This window comes from Stegastes partitus, unplaced genomic scaffold (assembly GCF_000690725.1).
Source record: "Stegastes partitus isolate 25-593 unplaced genomic scaffold, Stegastes_partitus-1.0.2 Scaffold185, whole genome shotgun sequence".
Taxonomy (NCBI): domain Eukaryota; kingdom Metazoa; phylum Chordata; class Actinopteri; family Pomacentridae; genus Stegastes; species Stegastes partitus.
Genome location: NW_007577916.1, coordinates 393725 through 418853, shown reverse-complemented (window position 1 = coordinate 418853; position 25129 = coordinate 393725). Strand labels below are relative to the sequence as shown.

Here is a 25129-nt window from a genome sequence, read left to right as displayed (position 1 = left end):
GTGAAAAACGTGACGTATAAATCCAGTCTATATCTGCCCATATATATATATATATATACATATTGATAATTCCATCATGTATTGAGCAGCACAGTGATCAGTGATGTGTTGGACCCACAGCGCTGGGCTGTCAGATATGTGACTAGTCCTCAGGGGACCAGAGCCTCCACTGGTCTTATCAGTCGTCCTGATGCCGTCCTTTCAGCTGAGCACCAGCAGCTGGACGTGGGCCTGCGGTACTACACTAGCGTACTGTGTGTGTACAGTACGCAGTATGGATACAAGTGAGATGAAAAGCTTGTGCTTCCTTCGGGCTTCTCGTCCTATCAAGGCCAGAGCTGCTAGACAGTGTGCAGTGTATGCCAAGCCTCATTTTCAATGATTCATAATGTTGCCAACATGCAGCGCTTGTCCTCCTGCTCGCTCCCCTTTTTCCCCCATGAGCTCATCTGTGCTCATCATTTACTTACAAATTTTCTTTCTTGCCCTTCTTTCTCCTTGTGGTTTTGAAATTCTTATTTGTTTTTGGACAGCTGTACAGTTTTGATGTCGACCCACACTATCTGCTGCTGGTGTTGAACATGGAGGTCTTGCTGAATGTATCTCGTACTATTCTCCTTTTCTTCATCACAGTAAACACTGCATTGAATATGAAGCTACTCTATCATTCCACAGTCTGCATAACACATCAGTACTTTAACTGATCCAGACACCAAGCCAACTGTCACATTAAATTATTCTTAGAGTCCATTTGAAGCAACCAAGGTTGAAGGTTAAATAGCATCAATAATAAAAGGCACATGAAAGGCAGAACAACATCAATTCAATTCAATTTTATTTGTATAGCGCAGTTTACAGCATATGTCATCACATAGCGCTTAACATGGTGGGGTAGAGACCTTACCCAGAGAGAACCCACGCTGCACGGGGAGAACATGGAGACTCCACGCAGGAAGATCCCGGGTCTCCTCACCGGGACGTGAACCGGCGACCTGCTGACCACCGGTCCCCCTTGCAGCCTGTAAATTAAATATATATATCGATAAATAAACAACTAAAAGGAAACCTGCCGGCCAACACAGACACCCAAAGGCTACTGATCACATGTCACTCTTACATTGTGGCTTAAATGTCAGTAACATGGCAGCAGTTCAGTCAGTGGACGTCTAGTCCAAAGCTTTGGTTCTGCTACTGCACGACCCCTGACCATGGAACCGGCTAAGCTAACTGACCTGAGTGATGTTTAGTCAGAGGCTGCCTCACCAGCTAAATGAATTATCACACATGTACATCGACATAGCGCCACCCAGTCAACCCACTCGCCTCATTTCTGGCTCCAGCGCTTTATGCTAAACGCTCCAACAGCCCTCAGACGGAACCAGACGGTCCACAGAGTCCAGACACGTCCATCAAAGCTCTCTGAGATCAAAGCATCAGCGAGAAACAACTTAAAGAACAGCACAAACCCAAACTGGAGCTGTAACGTGTCTCTTACCTTCGCTGTTCAGCCATGAAACGTTTATTTTATCGGTAAATGCACACCGGACGCAGTTCGTACTACTTTCTGTGTTACACTGAAATCATTCCGGGCGTCTTTTGGAGGCTCCGTTAGCCTCAGGGAGCTAAGGAGGGAACACTCGCTCAGCAAGCGGCTCGGCTTCAAGATGGCGTCCTGCTGGTTCTGATTGGCTAACAGTGCTGTCAATCTCATGTTGGTGGCTGTCGCTACACTCTATTGGCTCTAGCGATTGAAAGGCGGTGTCAATCACTGAAACCGACCAATCATGACGGAGATAGAGCCTTGCGTCACCACAGGAGCTCCACAGCAGTCTGAGCAGCATCAGGACGCGGAACACAGACAGCGGTCTGGTTGGATGTTCAGGAAACTAAAGAGCTGCTGTATGTGGATGTATTGAACACCATCAGTGATATACTAGTGGAATATATAGATTGTACATGAGAACATTCAGATGGTCACCAGTGAGCCAGAATGAGAGCTCGCCTGAACCGTCTGGACTAAAAACTCTCTGATGTTGTTCTGCTTCACTTTATCAGAGTCACAATGTTCACATGTTGTCTGTGATGTGGGAGAGGTTCAGAGCTGCAGCTGGATCACTACAAACATCATCATCATCCTGAAAGCACTGTGTGCCGTCTTCATTTCCTCTGAACCAGGAACATATATACTGATATTTACACATCTGAACAAATCTTACAAGTGTTCCTTTTATTATGACACCAGAATTATTCAGATAGACCTTGTGGTTGCAGAGATAGACTGTTTTTTATTATGGGATGTCATTTTGGAGCAGAGGCCTGAAAAAGAGCCCAGGGCTGAACAGGATCAGAAACCGCTGTAGGCAGGGGTCCGAGCCCTTGTTGATGAGGTGTGGAGTTTGGTTCTGATGGACCACAGCCTCCTGCTGGAGAGAAGTGTCTCTGTAAGTTTGTGACTGGGGTGGGAGGCATTGGCACAATGTTTCCTGCCCAACTCAAGGTTCTGGGGGTGTACAGGCTGTGGACAGGTGGTAGATTGCAGCCAGTCACCCCCTGAGCGCACCAAACCACACACTGTAGTCTGACTTTTACAACAATTCTTGGAAACCTTCCAGAGTTTTTGCTGTTGAAAGGTTTCACTCACTGTCAGAGCAGCTGACAGATTCTTAGTTTGAAGCATACCAAGGCTTTTACGTATTTAAGCGGTCCTTTCTCTTTAGTGAAGTGCCACAATACAAAATATAATGCAAAAAATGTGTAAATAAATGGCCTGTCAACTCTTTGAGTCTTTCACAGCAGCAAGGCTGAGCTGGATAAGTTCTAACAGTGTGTGGTCAGAGTACTGACAGAAAATGTCTTTCCTAAAATCATGCCCATAAGGAAAGCGAACTACGTCATCTGTGTTCATGAATAAGATGCAAAATGTTTATGCTAAGCTAAAGCCTGATGCTGTGACTGTTTCACAGCTACAGAACAGGTCATCAAACTGCTTGATTGCATAAAGGCTAGTTAAGTTAGCCTGATGAATTTACCACATTTTGATTTTCTAACCTGTGTTATATGCTTTACATAAAGTCAGATGCAGACTCAAAAGTTATTCTATGTTTCATGTAAGCTCTGTGATAATGATTAATAATAAGCTAAAAAGATATACGGTTATGGTTTTACAACTCAGCACATCCCTGAGAGACTGGATGCTCAGGCGTAGCAAGATCGCTTCCCTGAAATTATGCAGGAAACCGAGAATCAAGACGTCATCGCTGAAATACAGCGAGCTTGGCTACGATGCTTGAGCCACGTGTTCCAGGCAGATTGAACTCCAAAGGTTGCACTGAGTTGGAGTCCTCCAGGTAAACAAAAGCTTATAGAAATAACACTAATAAAGACAAACTGATCGAGATGAACTTAACCTGGATGAGGACTCAGTAGATGGAGCTTCTTATGGCTTAATGTGACACATGGACTAAAGAGAATCTAATAAGTAAAGAAGTAGCTATAGAAATCTGTAAAAGCCGATCTTTCACCTGACTACAGTCGTGTACCGTTGTATCGAGGTTCTCATCACTCCACAAACAAAGCTGAGTGGAACCTCCGAAACTGTTGGTGTGTTTCTCTAACTGAAGCAGTTTGGGCTGCTTCTAAGGCATCTTTGCTGTCGCCATGACAGCAGAGCACAACACAGCATCACGTGGGATGGGTGACATAACGTTTCTTTCCAGGCGCCGGGTTGCTTTTTCCCAGAGTCGCACTCTGTACCACAGGCCTGGCCCACTGCTCTGCTTTTGTGTGTCTCCCCTGCTTGTGGTTGAGGTAGAAAAAAACTGACTGGCCAAAGTCAGCAGTTCAGCAGCAGTCCTTCTGCAGTACTCGTCTTCTGAAGCACCAGCTCTCACCTTATTTCAAAGCAGTAGGTTTTCCCATATTGCTGTTTTCCACTCTTGTAAATAATGCACTTCTCTTTCCTCTCTTTTCTTTTTCTTCTATTCAGTCCAGGTTTCCCTTGTCTTTTTCCACTGCATAATTGTAGCCGCTCTCCGTTGGTCCCTCTCTTCTGGCCAAAAGCTTAAAAAGCTCAGAAAGTCCCACCATTATTATATGACTTCAACTTTCCACTTTATATGTGTCCTAGCAGAGAGAACAAAGTATCGTCATTACCGTTAGCATACTTGCATGATGTAACCTTCTTTACGGTGCACTGAGTAGAAATCCGTGTGCTGGGCTGACATAATATTATCATGCATTAGAAGTGAGGTGATTCAATCAAACAGTACAAGGCTGGAGGAACGAGCAGACGAGTCAGGCTCGTCGTGTTGTTTTATTCTTAAACTCAAAACCAAACAGAAAGGTGTGATTTCAATACATTGGAAACTGTATTTTACATGCTATGCAATGATTTTGTGGAGAGAAGAATGAACAGATACCATGTTCTTCGTCTTCCATTTAGTTTAGTTCCTCCTGTGTGGACTCCAATAATACAGCTGACCATAATTCTGAAATGACTTGCAATGTCCTTGTACTGGTCCACGGGGTAATCCCTTATTGCATCTAGCTGCTGAGTTTCCAAAAAGCCAGCCTCGCACATGTAAACAGACTGGTGGATGAAGATGTAGGGTTAATAGGAAAGGTTTTGTAGTTCCCACATGTCTTTCATGCAGTCCCTCGTGTTCTACTCTCCATACAATAAGCAAAAGGTGGATAAGTCCTTGTTTTCTATGAATCTCTACAACAGTGGTGGGAAGTACAAAGTGGACCCATTGAGTCACAACAGCCACATTAATGGGTAACACACCAGTTTGGAATAAACCAGATTTCTCCTTTAATACACAGTAGGAGGCAGCTGTTTAAATCCAGTTTCAACCTGGTGATCATCACTTCATAACCTACAGCCTTTTGTTAGTACCATTCTTTTATAGCACATCTCTCAGCCGTCAAGTTAAACTTTTTAGAACTCACGTTGGGCACGTCAGCCTCCCAGGCACATTGGTTTTTGCATCATTGCCTGAACACAGAACCCTTTGGACTCTTGATGGTACCTCAGTCTTTGTCTGCTTCTGGGCTGTGAGGGAGAGTCTGGACCCAGAAATGACTACTGTGTCAGACTTAGTAAAAAAATTTTGGCCAATTTCCTTCAAATTGCAATAAATGTACTCAGTTCTATTCTGCTAGCAAGTGGTTACTGTTTATCAGATGCAGGGTACCAGGATGTCCCACTGCATCCAGTTGCATTTTGTAATAAGCAGCCAGCATGCTTTTCTGGCCAGTCTGACCTACAGTTGTCTGCACAGTTACGTCACAGTGTCTCACACAAGTATTAAAAAGAGCACACAGAGGGATAACAGCTCATTTTGCACTGCAGACTACCACAGACATATGAGCAACATTAAGGCACGATATTATGATGATGCAGTTTGTGCAAAATGAATGCATTCTGTATGAAACAGAACCTATTGGGTCAGGACAGCTGAAGTACGTCCTGAAAGAAAAAAGAGAAATAAGAAATTTGGAATGCAACCATAATCTGGATTCCCTTCTAGTCTGACGTGGACAGAACACACCATGGAAGGAGGTGTTTACTGCAGACACAGCATTCTTTCCCAGGAAATTCAAATTTATTGAAATAAATAGTACAATAGTGACCAGTTGGCTACGTGGAGTTTACAATGAAGTGCAGCCATGAGTACTGAGAAACCCTCCTTTCATTAGAGAGAGAATTCACCTCAAATCCACCTCTATCCAGAAATAAATATGAGCTAAAAACACGCAGAAGTTATTCTTCTCCATTTATTATTATTATTATTATTATTATTATTATTATTATTATTATCTTATTCTTCTCAGTTTATTTATTTATTTATTTTTTTAAAAATTATTGTTATTATTTTGTTCTTCGCCGTTTATCGTATCTCCACAGTTCAACTTGATTGGACAGAATTCTTTCCTGGCAGACCAGAAAAACTTCTGATTGGAGGAAGTCAAATGACGTCAGGGTTCGGAATAAGGAAGTCCCGGTGAGTCGCGCTGGCGCGGGATTTAGAAACTGCTGTGAAAAGCGATGAGACGACATGACAGAAAGTCACCCGAGGACCAAACTCAAAAGAAAGAAGTCCTCCGTGGAGGAGCTCCAGTCAGAGGCATGTGTCAGACAGACACCGAGGAGCGGCCCGACGGCGCTGTTTCCCGGTAGCAGCGCAGCGAAGCCCGCCGGGTGAGGCTCCGGTAACCGGTAATCCGGTAACCCTCACGTTAAAGTCAGAGCAGCGATCAGAGCTGCAGGAGGTTGTTCACTGTTAGAGGCTTTAATAAAACACTGAGGAGGAGAAACTCCAGAACCTCCGTTAACATCCTACAGCTGTGATGTTAGTAATGTGTTGTTACTCATCAGAACAGGACCAGAGACAGTTCAGGGTTTATGTCAGTGCTGCATGCAGAGTTATGGGTGTGTTTTAAAAATCTATATATTTTTATAACTATAAACATGGATGTAGATCATGTCCTCAGAGCCACAGGATCGTTTTATGTTCATTCACCTGCCCGTCTAGATGATTGATTTAAAGGAAAAAGAAAAAAAAACAATCATCATAATCATTTAAAAATATATTCTAATGTAGTGTCTGTGATCAGAAGCTGACATGAGATACAGAAACATTATACATCAGAGCCTAAAGCCAAATAAATGACAGAAATAAGAACTGAAATAAGTCAAAACTCATTTTAAAAGTGTTGCTGAAGCTGATATTAAGAAGAAAACAAATAGTCTGATCCACCAACATAGCGTGCTATTTAGTCGCTGAGCCGAGGCCGTCCTGGTGGTTTCACAGGTAGCTGTCAGGTTGTTGAGCTGGAAGACGACATGAGACGAGATGCTCTGCTGGCCAACGTGCACCCTGGAATGTACGAAGGTGCTTCAAGGAGTTCTCGGCCTAACCTGGAAACCAGGGGCCTGACTCCCGTGTAGGGGCATAACTGAAGACTATAAAGCCTTAAATACACGCAGCACAGGAGGCGAGACAGCCAAATGTGATTCTGAACTGTTGCTCCGTACACCTGACTCATCCTACACCATCTAAAACTGTCTCATTTGCTTGGTCGCCATTTTCAGAGCGATGATGAAGTCATCCATGCTCTTGAAGGGATGCTGAGGCTTGAAGATCATTGGACCAAGTGTACTGCAGTTCACTATGATGAAAAATAACGCAACAACAGTCTTTCTCCTGCAACTACTTTTTTAGTGACCTATACTAATTAAAAAAAACAAGAAACAAAACAGCCTCATGTAGAAACCAGAGGCAGCCGATTGTCTTGATGAAGCAGCTGAGATGCTTTCTGTGTAGAGACAGCTTCAGTTTCTTCACGACCAGATTGATCCAATATTCTGACAACATGAGGGAACCTTTTGTTCTATAATGTCCTCAGTATCCATGGTACCCTAGACGTTGTAGGTGCAGGAGATACCATACAATAACATGTAGGATGGCGGTGGTGAGCGCAGACACAGTCACAAGTCTGAAAAAAACAAACCCCATCAAGAGTCATGTACAGAAATGGTTTGCATTTGAGTCAGATGATCAGCAGAACTGATTTTTTATTTCCTCACTCAAAAGGCCCCGTCTGGACGAGGACAGCTCAAGCTGCACTTTCAGTAAAAATATGAAACTGGGAAAAACCGGCGCATCAAAAAAGGTCAAGAATGATTTCATGAATAAAAGCGATAAACAAAGCGACAGCGAGCCGGAGCTGAGTCACATAATCAGGTTTTCACTTTGAGTTTTGTGTTGTTGATTTTTAGCTTTTTTTTGTGATGCAAAGATCAAAATGTCAGCGCCCACCGGAAACTTTACACTCTGGTGTGGCTGACAAGTGATTCCATCACCTGCATCTGCAGAACCACACCATCAAAACTAGGACAGGATGCAACGAGGCACAGACAAGACCAGCCCGACTGTCAACTCTGACACAGTGTCCTTTAAAGTGGAACATTATGAGCAAGACAAAGATCAGATCTATAGCAGAGCTGTTGTGCTACGATCTGCAGAAGCACATTATAGCTTAGTTCAAGACTACATTCAAGCTGAAAAAAAATATTTTTTTAGAAAAAATTCCAATTGATTGGAAACGACCAGGGCTGCAGGTGGATCAGTGGTTAGCACCGTGGCCTCACAGCTGGAAGGTCGCTGGTTGGCGTCCCGGTGAGGACACCCGGGATCTTCCTGCGTGGAGTCTCCATGTTCTCCCCGTGCAGCGTGGGTTCTCTCCGGGTTCTCCGGCTTCCTCCCACAGTCCAGAAACATGCTGAGGTTAATTGGTGATTGTAAATTGTCCGTAGGTGTGAATGTGAGTGTGCTTGGTTGTCTGTCTCTAAGTGTAGCCCTGTGATAGACTGGTTACCTGTCCAGGTGAACCTGCCTTCACCCTGAGTCAGATGGGATAGACTGGGATATTAACACTGTTGTTATGTACCACATTTACAATCCAGCATGTTCCATTCAGACACATGCTGGATGAGGACTGAGGAGAACAGTGGTGGTTATGTGGAACGTTCTGTGTGTGCTATCTGGTCTACAGGTCAGCGGTTCCTGCAGCATCGTGGTGGAACACTCAGCCGCTGCCTGCTGTGGACGGCCTCTGGGCGTCCACGCTGACGTCTGCTCTGCCCTACCTAGAAAACCAGCACTGGGACCCGGTTTCTGATCTGCCACGTCCGTCTGCAGTGGTATGTTATGGCTCTACACAGCAGCACCTGTAGTGAACGTGATAAGACAAGACGTTTGTAGGGTTAGTATTATTGTTTCTGTGCTGTCCTTGTTTTCATAATGTTTAAAGTTGCATCCATGTTTCTTTAGAGAGCTCTGAGGGTGGATGAAGTGCTGTGGTGTGACCTCAACAGTCAGGTTCCTGCCTTTCCTGAGCCCTCTGCACCTTCTCCAGGGGTTCCATCAAGCCCACGTTCTCTCGGCTCCTCCCAACAAGACCCCTCAGCACAGACCAAACCTGCACCACATCCACCTGATCAACAGCTGTTCTCTTCCAGCCGCCAGAGTCCCGACAACAGGGCAGCATCTCCTCAACACGTGAGCAACAGACAGCAGTCGTCCCTTCACAGGCAGGACGAGGCAACACCATCGGCTGGACCCTCCAGAGATGGAGGAGGAGAAGGAACGACAGGAGGAGAACCAGAAGAAGAGCCTGGACCAGTCAGCAGGCAGCTTGTGAGCGTATCTGACAGCCGAGCTCCGCTGCAGGAGGAGGGTGGAAATACAGAGGAGGTGACGGAGGGTGAAGAAGGAGAAGCGGTGCAGAGGAGTGGAGGAGTGGGAGTGCTGCAGAGCTGCCCCATGTGCCTGCAGCTGTTCCCTGACGGGTAAGAACTTCCCTCAGCTGTGTTGGTTTAGTTCACTGGAGTCTACAGAGACTCTGTCTGTCAATGCAACTTCAAATTCAACTATTTCTGTTAATCTTGTGCTCCCACTAGGAAAGCTAATGATGAATTAAATAATTGATTGATTGCCATTAATAACTAAAACAATTAAAAACATATTAACCAATAAGGCAGCAGACATGCGTACCTGCGTGAGGCAGCAGGTGGTGGAGGACGCAGCCACTTGGCCTTTTGTCCGTTTCCTGTTGGCGAGCAAAGAGCACCGAAAGTTTAGCAACCAAGAGAAAGCGTCCCATGATGCTTTGCAGAAGTCTTCGTACCCCTTGAACTTTTCCACATGTTGTCATGTCACAAGCACAAACCTAAATCTGTTTTATTGGGACTATACGTGATAGATCAACACAAAGTAGTGAATGGTTGTGGAGGGAGAACGATATGTGGCGTTAAAGATTTTTTACAGATAAAGATCTGAAGTGTGGCGTGCACATGTGATCAGCCCCTTTACTCTGACGGTAAATAACATCCAGTCAACCAACTGCCTTCAGAGGTCACCTGACTAGTAAATAGAGTCCACCTGTGTGTACAACTGTGTGTCTCAGTATAAATACAGCTGTTCTGTGACGGCCTCAGAGGTTTGTTAGACAACATTAGTGAACAAACAGCATCATGTCGACTAAGGAACACACCAGACAGGCCGGGATAAAGTAGTGGAGAAGTTTAAAGCAGGGTTAGGTTCTAGAAACACATCCCAAGCTTTAGACATGTCATGGAGCGCTGTTCAATCCACTGTTCAACTGCAAACCTACCACGACACGGCCGTCCTTTGTGTTGGTTCGTCACGTAAAATCAATGCGACAACCCAAAGCCACACATACCAGCACTCTGTGTCGCTCATTAGGCATCGCTGTAAGCTGCAGTTGGACCTGATCGGGGCAGTTTCCTCTTTCTGCTGCTCTGCTAGAACACAGCATAAGGATACAGAAGTTTGTCTGTTTGGTTTACTGTCACAGGAACATGATGGAGCTGCAGCAGGTTTCACATTTAGCTTCATATTGCACCTGTGGATGCTGATAAGGATGAGTTATTGATTTTTAAAATATTTTTAATCGCAGCCATTAATCAGACTGTTTGGAAAAGCATGCTGATGCTGGCTGAAATCTGAGCCTTTTGCAGACTGTTTGCACACAAGCTGTGCACGTGCCTGAAATGCCAAAGGTTCTCCAGGTCCCTGCTCCATATGTATGCCAGGATACTTGGCCTGGGTCTTGTTCAAAGTCTGGACCTGGTTTTCGTTTTGTCTTTTCCATGTTGTCCATCCAGAAACAGCAAGGACCTCTTCTTATTGCTGTTTTCCAGTGCATGTTGGGAATGTGTCCACATGCACACATCTGTAATGATAGAACGCACAGATGTGTGTGTGATGAGTCCACAGCTGGACGGAGACGACAGTACATGGACTTACAGCAGGGACGAGTGGCTGCCTGACATCTGAAGCCCCAGATGTGACACAACAACACAAACATTAGTTTTCGTACTCGTCTAGGAGTGTCGTGGGACTTCAGGCCCGATCACACATTTGAAACTTGGATAATACCAGAAGCAGCCACTTAACATCAATTAGGAAATATGGAAATGTGAGCGTGAGTCCAGAGGTCTGGTATCAGGGCCACAGAGACTGGACTGGGACATCCCTGGTGGAAACAGGAGGTGACGTAGACGACTGTGTGAACAGCGTTGTCTTTGTGCTGCTGCCGGCCGGGTCCTGGTCTGACCCGGTGCCCGTTGAGCCAGACTCTGTGTACGTTGGCTGAGCTACACAACCAGCTCCCATTCTGCTGCAGGAACAGTGATCACCTCTCTGTGACTGGAAACAAAGGAGGGATGGCCTCAGCTTCTGCTTTTACTCACACACCTCTCATGTGCTCATCTGCTTGTAGGTCTGTGTCCAATCAAAACCACAACTTGAATCACTGCAGTTAGTGAATGACAAAGGCTGCAGTTCAGCATGTATGAGGTGTGCCGGTCAGGACGACATACATCAGACAAACAATCAGAAGTATATGGATCATGTTGTATTTATGACTTACAGGTCAATCAGCAGTACAGGTTAGACACCTGAGAACTACCTCAACCATCAGGAGGCCACTGACATGTTTTGGCTTCATGATGTCCATCTTTAGTCCACTCAGCAGAAATCACAGCAGGTCCTCACACGTCACTTCCATGTGGACATTTGGTTTCTAATAACCGGCTTTGTTTTCATGATGTAAAGTCCAGTTTGTTAGTGAAGGACAGACTCTGGTTAAAAAGCTTTGTTCTGCAGGAAGAAAACCTCCCGGTGTTGGTACCAGAATGTACATCCAGTCTGTGTAAACCTGTCATGTTCACATCAGAAGCCGAGTAAAGGATGTGTGGCTGACTTTGGATTGACCGGCACAGACTGTATGCATCAGTTTGTACTAATCACACACTGAGTGTGTTCATTGTCTGTTCTGTGTTCCCGTCTCTCCAGGTTCACCCAGATGGACTGTGACGGCCACCTGGCCCAGTGTCTGTCGGAGTTGAACGTGGACATGACCTGGTGAGTCGACAGGACGCTGGCTGCTGTCCACGAGCTACAAGCTGCCCAGATGCCCCGCACGCTCAGGATCATATCAGATGGAGCAGGACACACCCTGAGAGCAGCTCATGCAAATAACCCCCCCGTCCATTACCGTTACACAGACTGGAGTCTGGGAGGTACAAGGTGAGATAACAAGGATGCTCACCTGTTCTGTGTAAAGTGATGGAGGATGGGAAGGTACTAAGACGTTTACTCTGGAGCTACCTGGGCAGCTTGGTCAGACTCCTCCATCATTCCTCAATTCATTCTTTTCAACTCCAGACTTAAGATCCCAGATTTCTACTCTGCCAGAACCGGTCCACATGGCCTCTGATGCCTTCAGCTGGTCAAGAGGCTCTTCTGACTAACAGACCGTCCAGCCCTCATCACGCTCCGGGAGATGAAACCAGAAATGGATTTGTGTGTGAAAGATACGACCAGAGGAGAGGAGTGAACATGTGAACACCTCTTTATGACGTGTGGACGTTCAGAGCCAGCGATGTCTTACAGCGAGACGATGACACAATCCTGTTCACGTCTAGGGTTCACGATTCTCTTGGAAATGTTCACGTTTTTATTAACAAAATAAAAAGAGCAAAACAAGCTAACGTTCATAGTTTCTGCTGGTCAGCTGCCTGCCGATGTTAGCTTATTCCACACTCCACTTCCTATGTCATGACGACACTCTTATGTTTCCTGTGACTGCAGAAGCGTTCTTCTGACTTTGAGCCAGGCAAGCTGTTTATTCCCTGATTCTAGTTTGTACGAGCAGAAAGTTCAGAGACTGTTCGTGGTCCACCTGCAACGTTTATGAATGCAACAGACGTAAACAATGACAGTCATGAGTCAGGATGTGTCCATACCTGGGATTTGTCATTGGACCTAAAACTGGAACAGAAAAGAAAACCTCCTGTTCTGTCGGTCAACAGCTGGCGTCGTCCAACCTTCATGTTGAGGATCATCACCAGCGATGGTCTGCAGCTACCACTGACAGAACAACAGTGGAGCTGCAGACTACAGGTGGACTCTCATGTCAGGTGCACCATGAAATAGTCCTCCAGCGCCAGACTGTCAAGGCAGGGTTCTCCTGGAGCATCCTGAGGCGTCTGAGGGAGAACATCGGTGCAAATGAGCTGCAGGGTGACGACGTGTCAGTGTTCTGGTGTGCTGAGTGTCGGTCACGGTGAAATGAGACTGCTGGACTTTTTTGGCCACAACAATCAAACTGCTGTTCTCCACCTGCCTTATGTTCTGGATTTGGCTCCCTGTCGGCTTCTTCCTCCTAAAAATGAAATCCACGCTGAAGGTTTGACACCTGCAGACAGCACCTGACGTGCTTACATAACCGGACTTCCAGGGAGCGGTACCGGTGCTGCACAAGTGCTGCAAGAACCGAATCACTGCACAAAGAAACTCCCAGGAAGGAGCCGGTGGCCACTTTCATCGGTACAGTCTCTGAACTTTCTGATCGATATCTGTGTGCTAAGCTCTGCTAACGCTGTCCAGAATCCAGCTCGGTACGGACCTGATACTGACCGTCTGATCTTCTGAGTTTCCTCACATGTATTAAAAATACAGCTCTGTTGTTCTGGTTGTTAAATCATTTCCATGTAACCTGGTCAGGTTTGTCTGGTGGCAGTTTCTCTCCTGTAAAAACATTAAAGTTGATCAATTTAAACAGGTTTCAGTCTTCCTCCAAACACGCTTGTCAAACTGCACACGGTGAAGACCAGGGTGGACGTGCTCACTGGCCTGAAGTTCACTGATTGTGACTGAGCTGATGAAATCAGTCCAGCACTCCACTGCAGGTTTTTAAATATTCTCATAAACACTTTATTCTCTCTGTTTGGAATAAACACGGAAGATGACGTCAGATGATGAATATGGGTTAATTACCTTCTCCTCTCGGGTTGTATGAGCAGAGTAAGTGGTGATCAGAGGATGTGCTGCAGCGTGCAGCCTGTTCCCAGGCGAGCCGCCTACAAAACTGAAGCATCTGCAAAGATTTTACTGCCGTCGTCTGCAAAAAAAAAAGGAGAAGGACTCGGTGCACGGAAAACCAGTATCATTTTTAATAATTACACATATTTACAAAGATGCGGTAAAGCAAAATGGAGCAGATACAACCAGCATTATGTTAAACCAAAAAACCATGGTCTGAATTCATACATTTTAAATAATATTTCTTTAGTGGTGTTTGAATGGCCTTTAATGTTCTGTAATGTGGATTCAAGGACTCCCAGTTCATCCATTGGTCCCTCAAGAAAAACAAAATGCCACTAATGGATCACCTAGTGCGTAAAAAAAGGTCAACAAAAACACGACATTAATACGATGCAGCAAACGAGCTGAGTTTGGGAGGCTGGAAGAGAAACTTCCTCGAATGTTGAAGTGATATCTAGCTCTGTGTGTGTGTGTGTGTGTGTTGGACTAATTGGTGACTGTGAAACTACTTCATTATCTCTCCTCTCTCTATCTGTTTCTTCGCCCTGCAGCTAATTGAGACCCTTTGACTCAGGATCAGCTAATTAATCCTATTATGTGGTTATCAAATTAGCACGGGTCAGATTTCATCAAATAATTCTCAGCCAATAGAGAGCTCTTCTTTCCTCGGAAGCACACAGATGCAGAGATCGACGCTGAGCTCGCTTCAGAGGACTTCTGTTGGTGGCTTTAATCGTACTTGATATTCTCAGACGTGTCGGGAGTGCGTGTTGGATCTGAACCTTTCCACAGCTCAAGGTTACACGAGTCGTCTGCTGTGTGTCCAGGTGGCTGTTAATATATATATATGGCCTAAAACGTCAGTTTGCTAATAAACTCGTGGCTCCTTGTTGTGTTTGTGCCCACTGTGCTCCTGGAGGAGGGTATTCTGGTCTGGATGAATCAATCAGAGCTTATAGAAGTGAAGGAACAGCTCGGCCCGTTCATCAGGCTGTCGTTACCCTGGGTAATAAACTCAGAGGTGACACCAACCTCCACAGCAAACTGTAACAAGAACTGATGGAAGATTGTGGAAAGTCAATGATGTTGGAGCCGACGACCACATTTCTGGTATCACGACTCCCGACTCAACACCGTTCAGTACCGACAGTACTGCCGACACCGAGCAGCACTCTGTGCTGATACGTTAGTTTGGGGAATCGAAACATGTTTTACTTTTTTTTTACTTAACAAAACTACTGCACCAGTTTAAATCACAACCTGTTGTAAAAGAATTGCGTCTAAATGCAAGACAGTGTGCTGAAACTGGAACCATTCAGAACCAGACAGTTAAAAAGCAAGACCAAGCATCAATCCGTCCATCTTCCAAAGTGCTTGGTCCATGTCAGGGTGGCTGCAGCCCTCACCTGCCTGCCTCCACCTGGAGGACCACAGCCGTCTGCGTACTCACATCTGCTCACATGGGTGTCGGTGTTCACAGCCCGCGTGATCAGAACCTTTGGACTCAATAGTCCAGTCCATTAGAAATGCAGCAACATTAATAATACACTTAAATATCACTTGATGACATTTCAAGTGGACCGAAGGAACCGTCCAGTCGGTTGAAGCAGCACTGAGCTGCCGCCGACAGAACCGGCCTCGGTGCAGAGGTGGACACGGAGACGAGCCGAGGCAGCGCCACCAGCAGGTCACGTGGTGTTTGTGAGCAGCTGCAGATGGTGGCACAGTGGCAGCTGGTGAGGAAGGACCCAAGCTCAGCCAGGAAGCCTGAACACACTGTGGTAGCCAATGGAAAGCTTTGTTTTGGAGCCCGGTGTGCTGAACGTGTTCCTACAGCTGCCAGACTGCAGCGAGTTTACCTTCATATACCTTCATATCATGTTTGCTGTGTGGCGCCTGCTGCTCAGCGCCCACCTGATGATGATCTGAGACTGATAGATGGTGAAACTCCTGCTAAGTGGGACACAATCTTTGCTATTCGATATCTTTACATCCAGCTTGGCCTCTGAGCATCGTGTCTCTTCCTGACATATCTGGTGTTTAGATGCTGCTCTGGTGACACACTGGAAATTATTTGTTGCACACTGATTTTTTTTTTTAATTGATTGATTAAACATAAAAAGATCCAGTCACTTGTCAGAAGTGAGGCAGCCTACTGGGCTCCAAACACACTGATTCCTTTACAAATTGGAGGAGTTTGGACCCAGGCAGAGTCGAGCTTCAGCTGCTTCACCTCCTGAAGCCATGACGGGTGAAGAAATGTCCAATAAGAGATAAGTGCAATCAGAGACGTGGTAATTAATTTGATCTTTGAGGCACTTCTTAAATAAAAAGTTGTCTCCCAGTTAGTGTTCTCTCCCGTATTTTAAGAAAATCATAAAAGAAAATAAAAAGAAAGGTGGTGGTTATGGATGAAAATGTGCCACTTGCATCAATAAAAAGGCATCGTCAATTCTGGATTCACTACCTACATTATAATACACAATAATAACTTATTCTTTTCCTTTGTCATTGTACATTCTTGTTTTGTGTGAGGCGTCGCGCCCCCCTACAAGATAGAAAAAAAAGAAATTAACTTTTTTTTTCTTATTTTTTTTTAGAAAAAAAGTGCACATAAAATCATTTCAAGTTCTTCATCAGAACTGTCATATTCATCCAGGGACGTGAGACGGGCTGAGACGTGTTCATGATGGCAGGCACAGAATGAAACGATTCTCCGTTGAGACCACAAAGCTGGTTCGCGCTTTGACACCAGGATGGACGTTCTGAGGGGAAAGAAATGAAGCCGAGGCAGGAACAAAAAAAGACAACGTGACGACGGGGAGCGCTGAAGTCCGCTGTCTCTGTTTTCCTCGTAGAGTCTGGTACCCAAACAAAACAATCTGAATCATCCAGAAAGGAAACTCTCCCCTGCTCCAGTTTGCTTTGCCTTGTTGACAGGTCCAGAGGGTGAGTTCGTCCTCCCTGTTGTCCTTTACTCTTCCTCCTCCTCTTCCTCGCCTTTCAGAGTTGGCTTGCGAGTGATTTTTTGGCTGAGACGGCAGCTTGGACAGACAGTAGGTGGGCGAAGGAGGAAGCTGGCCTCTCCTTCATACAGACTCTTCTGTGGATAGCAGCAGGGGGTTGATGTATTCAAATCCCTCAAACTCTGACTGGTCTATTCTCTTGATGACGTCCCTGAGGAGAGGGAGATGGAGAGAAGAATTAACGGTGCTGTTTCATCACAAACCCAGAGCACAGTGCTATTAGCAGCAAACCCGGCTGTTCTCACGTCCACTGTCACCACGGATTCTGCTAGAAAAAGGAGGCAAAGATAAATTGAGCTTAATGCTCAATAAATCCTGCCATGCTCAGGTTTTAGAAGCACATCAGGGTGAGATCTTCCTAATGACAGCAAGCTTCTTATCACCCTCAGATCGGACAGATTTGCTCTGACTTTCCCGACACTGAGGTAAAGACTTCCTGTGACGTGTTTTTAAACTGTAGCTGGTTGGTGATGCACCGATCAGTCCTGGTTCACCTCAACCCCACATGTTAGCTTCTACCAGTATGAGGACAAGAAGAAGCCACAATATAAACACGTTACAGCAATTTTTAAGCATTCGCAGCTTGTTAAGATGTTCAGAGTGCAGAGGGACAATAAGGTGTCGTGTTCCTCTCCTGATCAGTAACCCTCAACCTTCAGACCTCCAGACCTCCACCGCAATTCTGACAGAAACTGAAGTGTGATTGCTGGAAGCTGCTGCTGCTTGCATGCAGTTGCTGGACTTTATAAAGACGTTCAGGAGGAACATTTATGGCTAGTTCTCGTAGCTTAATGGTAGCAGCTGGACCTGCTTGAGTTCCTTGAAGACGTTCCACCTTCATCCAAGAGGCTTCATCAGCTCTGACTGACTGGTTGGGAGTTCCACATACTGATATCCTGAAGGAGACATTAACACCTGAGTTTCAATTGGGGGTTCGTTGCTCCTCCCCCCTCGTTATGTGGGTCGTTAGTACGAGGGGGAGGAGCAACAAACTCCAATTGAAACCTTAACTCAGGTGTTAATGTCTCCTTCAGGATATCAGTATGTGGAACTCCCAACTACTCCCAACCTCTTGGATGAGAGGTGGAACGTCGTCAAGGAACTCTCAGATGTACGTCGCTTTGGATAAAAGCGTCTGCCACATGACCTGCAGGACGGAGGATCTTCACAGACATGAATGACCAGATCACAGGTTCAGGGTTGGTCTTCACAAACATCATAGTTTAATTATACAGCAGCTGGTTCTCGATGGTTCTCATCTGCTCACTGCTGTTTTGAAGATCTTTAACTAAAATGTCTGCGATTACAAGCTTCTAAAGACATACTTGACAGCAGAGACACTCTTCTGGTCTGTACCTGCTGCTCCTGTTGGTACACAACTGATGAGCAGATGTTTCTTTGTCCGTTTCTTTCTGGATTAAATCCATGAAACCCAGTGAGATAGTGTCCTTCAGTACAAAATGTCAAGTGAGACAGAAAAAATAAAAAACCCCACGGTGTGGAGTAATCATTGGAGGAACTCGCGCTGCTTTTTTTGTTTCCTGAGTGTGCTGCTTCCATTAACAAAGGCATAATCACAGGTAACTGGAGCAGAACCCCATAAATAGTGGGCTCAGAGTGGATGGGTAAAAATAAATGTACTCCCTTAGCAACACTGCTGCCTTCTTCTCCTGCAGCAACAGGCTGTTTACTCATCTGTGTGTGTGTGTGTGTGTGTGTGTGTGTGTGTGTGTGTGTGTGTGAGACGAAGGACTGAAACCCAAAAAGGAGGCCTCTCGCTGAGAAAGGCCGAGAGGCTTTCTCCCTGCAGACACTGAACGGAGGGCTTTGAAGTTAAAACAATAGGTGTGCTGAGCGGTCGTCGCCCTGCTCCACCAGGTGGGTGGGAGGCTCACTTTAAGGGCCACCGGCGGCGCTGAACAGGTTGCAGATCCCACCCACATGGAGCACCAGGACAAGTGAATGAAACGCTACAGTGTCTTTCTCTGAGTGTGCTGACTAGAATATTGATGAAGCAAATATTTTTCCTCCATCTGATCTCATGTGAAGCACCCTCGCTGTAGGAGGAGGTCAACCAACAAGACAACAATTAGATTTAGAAAATGTTTTTTTCTATTTTGGAGTTCCAGGGAGAACCGGGAGGCACAAAGAACGACCACAGAGAGGAACTCAGGAAAAAAGAGGGGAGAAGGTTTGGGAGGTGACCAAAGCAAACAGCTCCACCAGCGTTTTTTCAGACTTGAAAGCGTTACCAGATGCAGGATGAGGAGCCGAGGAGAGGAAAGAGGAGGGAACAGAGAGATGGAACAAGACGAGGAGGGACGGCACAGGACACCCAGAGAACACAGCAACAGGTTTTAGAAACAGGCAAACAATTTGTCCTGCAAATCAACATTTGAACATTTGGAAAGCTTTTGGCAACCGAAGACATGATTTTAACATCAGTGCTCAGAGTCAGCGCTCACTGCAGCCTTCATCCAGCCAGAGACAGACAGTTTGGATTAGTCACGATGTGCTCAGACTGAGTGTGATGCAGATCTCAGTAGCAGCACAGTTGTGTTATTAAGTTGATGCGAGAACATTAGTAGACGCAAATAGGTGCAAATCTGGGAGGTGTGCAGAGACACGGCGACAGCAGCAGGAGACCAAGTTAAAACAGCAGAGAGGCCTGAAATAGACTGAAGTAGAGTTTCAGGAAAGCGTCGGCTGCACGGGGTGGTTATGGTGCATAAACAGAATAAACAGATGATTCACAGAGTAAAGACCACATCTATCTCCTTTCTTTGCTTTTATTTGTGAATGAATGATGTTTTTATATTTTTCATTGTGAAAAGTCCTGTACGTGTGTTTTTTCTCAGCGTTTGTTGATGAACACAGAACATAATGTGACTTAATGATGTGTTTTAAACTGATATCCAATCACTACAAGTCCTGGACGCTTTAGTGTCAGAACAATACTTCATACGTGTCAGGACTGTGCACCGACAACAGGAGCCGCCCTGACAAATCTGTCTTCATGTAAGACTTTAGTTGACTGAATGGTTCCCCTGAACACGGCGTCTGCTGGTGAGGATTAGCGACAGGTTTAGCAGGCGGACTGCGGCGGTCTTGTGGCCGTAGTCACAATCAGCAGCACCCTAAACTCAACCACCAAGGTTAGAAAAGACCAAAGTGTTCTTCCCCCGGCACCGACTGAGGCTGCCATTTTCTAAGACGGGGAGCTGGCACAGAAAAACGAAAGCCTCTCTCGCCCTCCCCTCACTGTGCTGGCAAGGGCTCCCAGCAATCCTGGTTTTTAATGTCACAATGTAAATCTCTAACATGGAGGGTTTACCCTTCTCTCTCCCTGCTCGGCTCTCACTTCTCTTTCTTCTCATGCCAAGCCCGTCGTGAGTGGGAGAGAGGGGAGACTGGAGAGCTTTTTGCATCACCCCCTCCTAGCGGGAGTGGGCGACGTCAGCCCCTCTCCTTGGTAACAGAGGGAAGAGAAAGGGATGAGGAGATAAAGTGCGAGACGCAGGGAGGAGGCGTGCGTCTTCTTTTGATGTGCCATGGTGTTTGATGCCAAGTTGATATCTCCACTACTGAACTGGCAGCGTGCTCTCCACCCTGTTTTCCCACTCGTCTCCCCCCACCACCACCACCACCACCATCACCTCTTCTACAGCTGCCTCCCCAAAAGTCTGTCACGGACTCCCGTCATCATCAAACCCTGTCACAAATGAGCCGGGATGAGTTTCAGAGCCGCCTCGCTGCAGCCCCTTAATGAGCGAGCTGCGAGGCTCATCCACTGGGGCTGGCTTAAAGATCAACGTCTGGTGAACAGCAGAGGTGTGCAGCACCTTCAGACTGAGGGAGAGCGATGGCAGCTACCCAAAGACATCTGTCAAGGGTGCAGAACATGATGGGCATTTAATAAGGCCACTAAGTATGGCGTCGTCAACAAGGCTGCAGCGCCGGTGGTGATGATGCCAATTACTGACAGCATGAATCCTAATTCTGCTTCAGCTGAAGTCGAGGGTGGTGGGAGGTACACGTAATTATGAGCCATGTCAGGCAGGTCCCCATCAGTCTGGCAGCACCCACATCACATTGTTTATATGTTCACCACCTATAATGTTATCATCCTGATTGTTCGTACCTCTGTTTGTACACAGCATCGATTCCACCTTTGTGAGCTCCACTCAAACCTTCTGACCCCAACGCTGAAGACCAAAGAAGGTCATATGCTGTGCTGTCTGTTGCCTTCCTATAAAGACAGTTAGGACGTCACACTGCAGCAGCGCTAACGTGTGTGTTGTGTGGCTGAATCCTGCCTCCTGTACAACGAGCCATGTAGGCTGAGATGTAAAGGAAGGCTTCAGTCTTCAACCATCTTAACTGTTCCTGTTTCAGGATGGTTTCTACCTCACCCTCAGCTGGAGACATAAACCCAGTGACAAACACTGGATGGAATGGACCAACACCCCAAAGCAGGATGTTGAAGTTCTCCTAACATCCGCCGTCTGCACATGCTCACTGGAACCAAACACCTCCTCTGTAGATCACATGACCTAATCTGTTTCAAACTCACTCCATCTTACACCCTTTGCTGCTGTGCTCAGAGGATACGGACACGTTTTTATGCTGCAGTCATAGATACCACAGGAAAGGGTTTTAGAGCACCAGTTGTTGTCAGCTGCTACATGCTAGCAGAGTTAGCCTGGCACTGGTCAATCAACCACGTGGAGCACCGAGCTGGTACCGATCACTTGTTCAGTTAAATGCTGTTAAATGCACCTCAGCCTCCTACGTTTTGATGTGACGTCAACCACAGAGAGGAGAACCGCAGGCAGCATCCCAACGCTTCATCCAACACATAACATGCTTTGCTGCATATTTCCACATATGGGATGAAGACGATGATTTGCCACCACATAGATGAACATTTAGTTCTTCTTCTTCTTATTTTTATTAATGTCACATTTTAAAAGCTTCTCACTATATGCCGTGTTGTCATTTGTTCATTCTGATAGGAACCCATTTGGTGGATCGAGGTGCTCGCTGGATATAACCGTCAGTTCAGCCTCTGCTTCTGAGCAGCAGGTTTGCTGAGAAACGGCTACAACCAGTCCAATAAATGCTTTGCAGGAGAAATATAAATGCTGGAGCCTGAACAATCAATCCAGCATGGATTTAAATGACAATGTTGTCTAACATAAGCCTGGTAATATCTATTGGCACGGCCTGCCAGAGCCTTATGGAATCCATTTTGTGACGGCACAGAGGAAAACAGGCCACGCTCGTGTGTTCAGACAGTCTGCAGCAGTGGAGCCGGTTCTGTCTGTTGTTGTGCCAGATCTCTTCAGCCTTTTCTCTCCAAAGTTAAATCTTAAACAAGGGTTCTTGTCAGATCCTGAAGGCTACATGTTTGTATTAATCAAAACAATGTCCCTGATGGATAAAGACGTGAATGTTGGGAACTCATGGGGGGATGTTTGTCTTTATTGGAAGCAGAAGTCTTCTGGGAAGACGGCACAGCACCCAGCGTTTGTGTGAAAATACATTTTGAATGAGAGCTCTTCTTAGACATCAGTCCGACCGTGACAGGACGGACCTTTTTTATAGCCGGACACATCTCCACCTGTCAAGTCCAATCACGGTTTAGTCCGGTGGCGACGGCACCGCTCGGTGCAGCGCTGCGTTAGGATGCTGTTTTATTCATTGTTACAGAATTCTAAAGCAAAAGACTAAATTTCATTTGCAAGATATAAAATAGCAGAAGCAGCACAGAAAAAAGCCGGCAAAGAGAGGCGATATAATAAAATAGTGAAATTGAAATGTGCTCTTCATATTTTTCTAGTCTGCAGGGGGAGAAATCTTTAGATTTTTTTCTCAGAAAATGTAAATTTTTAGCCGCGACTGATGGTGTCAGGACAGAAATATGATTGTGGCGATGTGTGTGTGACGGGGAACTGTCTCACTTCAAAGCAGCCCGGGCCTTTATATTCACACCACGGTATTGTCGTGGTTTTGATGAGGTCTGGGCTTTGACTTCAGCACTCTGCACGTTACTGTAATGGTTCTGAGGCTGTGAAGCTGCCAGCTGCTGTGGCTTTTGATAGTCCAACACATCTGGACCTATGAAACTAAGAATGCTAACACCAGCTCGCCCCACTCATTTTTACAAGCGGGGACGAACCCATCGGAGCGCGAGCTGAAGCCCGGGCAGGCGCTGAGACATCATGAACGTACAGAAACATTAGCTGCCACTTTCTGAGCAGCTGTGAGTCTGGATGAGAGCAAACAGTGAAGGTAGCTGAGTGGAGAAGCTGCTGCAGACGTGGTCTTTAATCAGCGTGTATCAACCTGCTTAGTCACAAAAACAACATGATGCTTGTTGTAACGGGAAAACTTCTGCAAACTTGAAGGCTGTGCGAGCACACCTTCATACAGACGTGTGTAGTTTGCCTGAAATAAAGTTTTAAATTATTGACAGAAAGGCCGTGCTGGAGGCAGCGATGTCGGCTGGAGAAGCGGTACTTACTCATCATCCGGTGTTAGCTGCACTGGTTCATTAGTAAACTGGGTGTCAAAGTTTTCGAGGCCGTACTCGTCAGAGATTTGAGGTTTGAAGGGCGGCGTCATCTCTTTCTTCTCCAGCTGATGAGAAACAAACACATCATTATCTATTATGTATAACAACAGTGTTTTCTCGGTAGGAGACAGTATATCATGAGGAGAGCAGGGCCAGACCTCCCTCATGTTCACACTGTTTGTTTTATCTGAATAAGCAGCTGTTTGGCCCGTGTGCAGTAAAGTCCATAAGCCTGCAACCTGAAGACGCTTCCATTTTAATTTGTTTAAAAATGTTTCAGTCCAAACCAGAACATCACTTTAACAGTTTGAGTGAGAAGCTGAATCAGTGAAAAATATCAAAGATTTTCAGAACATATCAGGGTTAGTTTGCCTCCTTCTGCTTTAATGAGAGCAGCATTCAATCTGAAATATTTCTTTTTTTAAAACAATGTATGACAGATGGATACGGCCAGCTTTAGTTTGTGGACTACCGCTCTGAAGTCGAGACCATCACTGGACCTCGACCGCTGCCGTCTCAGTTATTGAGCTGGAAGTCATGAGTGAGGGTGGATCTGATTGAAAACCTGAGGACACGTCTGTACGGTACGAACATCAAGGCTCTGGAGTATATCCTCCTCCATCGTCTATTTATTTCTGCAAATATCATTTTTAAGAGAAACATCATTCTGTATTGAAGGAGACATCAAACGTATGATTGAAACCATTCAATGTAAAGTATTTAGGATGATAAATGAGGTGAGAAGTCGGGCGATTTTCTCATTGACTTCTATGCTACTGGGCCACCAGAGAAGTCGCCCCCTGCTGGCCATCAGAAAGAATGCAGATATAAATCACTTGTGCGCTGGTTTCACTTCTCGCACGACATCTATCTTCTATAATCTATGTTAAAGCACTGTTGTGCTTTTCCATATAGTCACGGTTGCTACAGGAGAGATGGGCGCCTTGTTGCTATACTCCTCAGTGGCGAGGAAGGTGGGACTGAACGAGGGAGAGAAAAATAAGAGAATGGAGAAGGTTGAGGCAGCAGAGTAATTGTGCCCGAGTGATTCAGCCAGGAGAGTTTTTGTCTGGTTTGTTTCCATGGTTTCACATCGGTCCCTCATCCTGTTAAAATGTGCTCTGAGGACATTTTCTGAGAACACAATGAAGTCAGATGGCCACAGACAGAGACCACAGGTACACAGGTTTTCTCTCCATGTTGTTTTTTATTGTCTCCTTGTTCTTTATAAACCAGCCTGTACGTAGGTTTAGGGAAGGCATAAAACAGGTAAATCACTTTGGTTTTGAAGGCTGATCCTGGTGCTGCCTGACTGTGATCCAGTCACATCATTTCATTAAGTCAAAGTGAATTTAATGATGACACAAAACCTTTTATTTTCTCACTACCTGACATTAAATCAGACTAAACACTTCCTGTTTTAGGTCAGTCAGGATCACCAGTGTGTGTTTTTATACAGTTCTACAGTATGTACATGTGTCAGAACATCCAGCTGATGGACTGTCTCCTTCTCTTCTGCAAACTTCAACTTCTAAGAACCTCTGAGGATATCTTCTCACAAAGCATGTTTACAATCACCCCACAGACATTTTCACTGGTGTTCAGGT

At 45.8% G+C, this 25129-nt stretch overlaps 2 protein-coding genes across 2 annotated transcripts in view; one reads left to right on the top strand and one right to left on the bottom strand.

Annotated features, from left to right (window-relative positions):
• The first annotated feature begins 6059 nt into the window (after nt 1-6059).
• Nucleotides 6060-12757, top strand: si:ch73-70k4.1 (FA core complex associated protein 20). Its single transcript, XM_008280210.1, has 4 exons — nt 6060-6202; nt 8560-8707; nt 8838-9355; nt 11886-12757. The coding sequence occupies exons 1-4, from the start codon at nt 6060-6062 to the stop codon at nt 11956-11958; spliced, it is 882 nt and encodes a 293-aa protein (XP_008278432.1). The 3' UTR covers nt 11959-12757.
• A 1268-nt stretch (nt 12758-14025) lies between these two features.
• prkcz (protein kinase C, zeta) overlaps nt 14026-25129 on the bottom strand; it is a 108608-nt gene continuing 97504 nt past the window's right edge. The window contains exons 17-18 of the mRNA XM_008280207.1: nt 23472-23587; nt 14026-17096 (exon numbers count right to left, since the gene is read on the bottom strand). Of these exons, the coding sequence (XP_008278429.1) occupies nt 17009-17096; nt 23472-23587 (204 nt within the window). The 3' untranslated portion in view covers nt 14026-17008. The remainder of the gene's footprint in view (nt 17097-23471; nt 23588-25129) is intronic.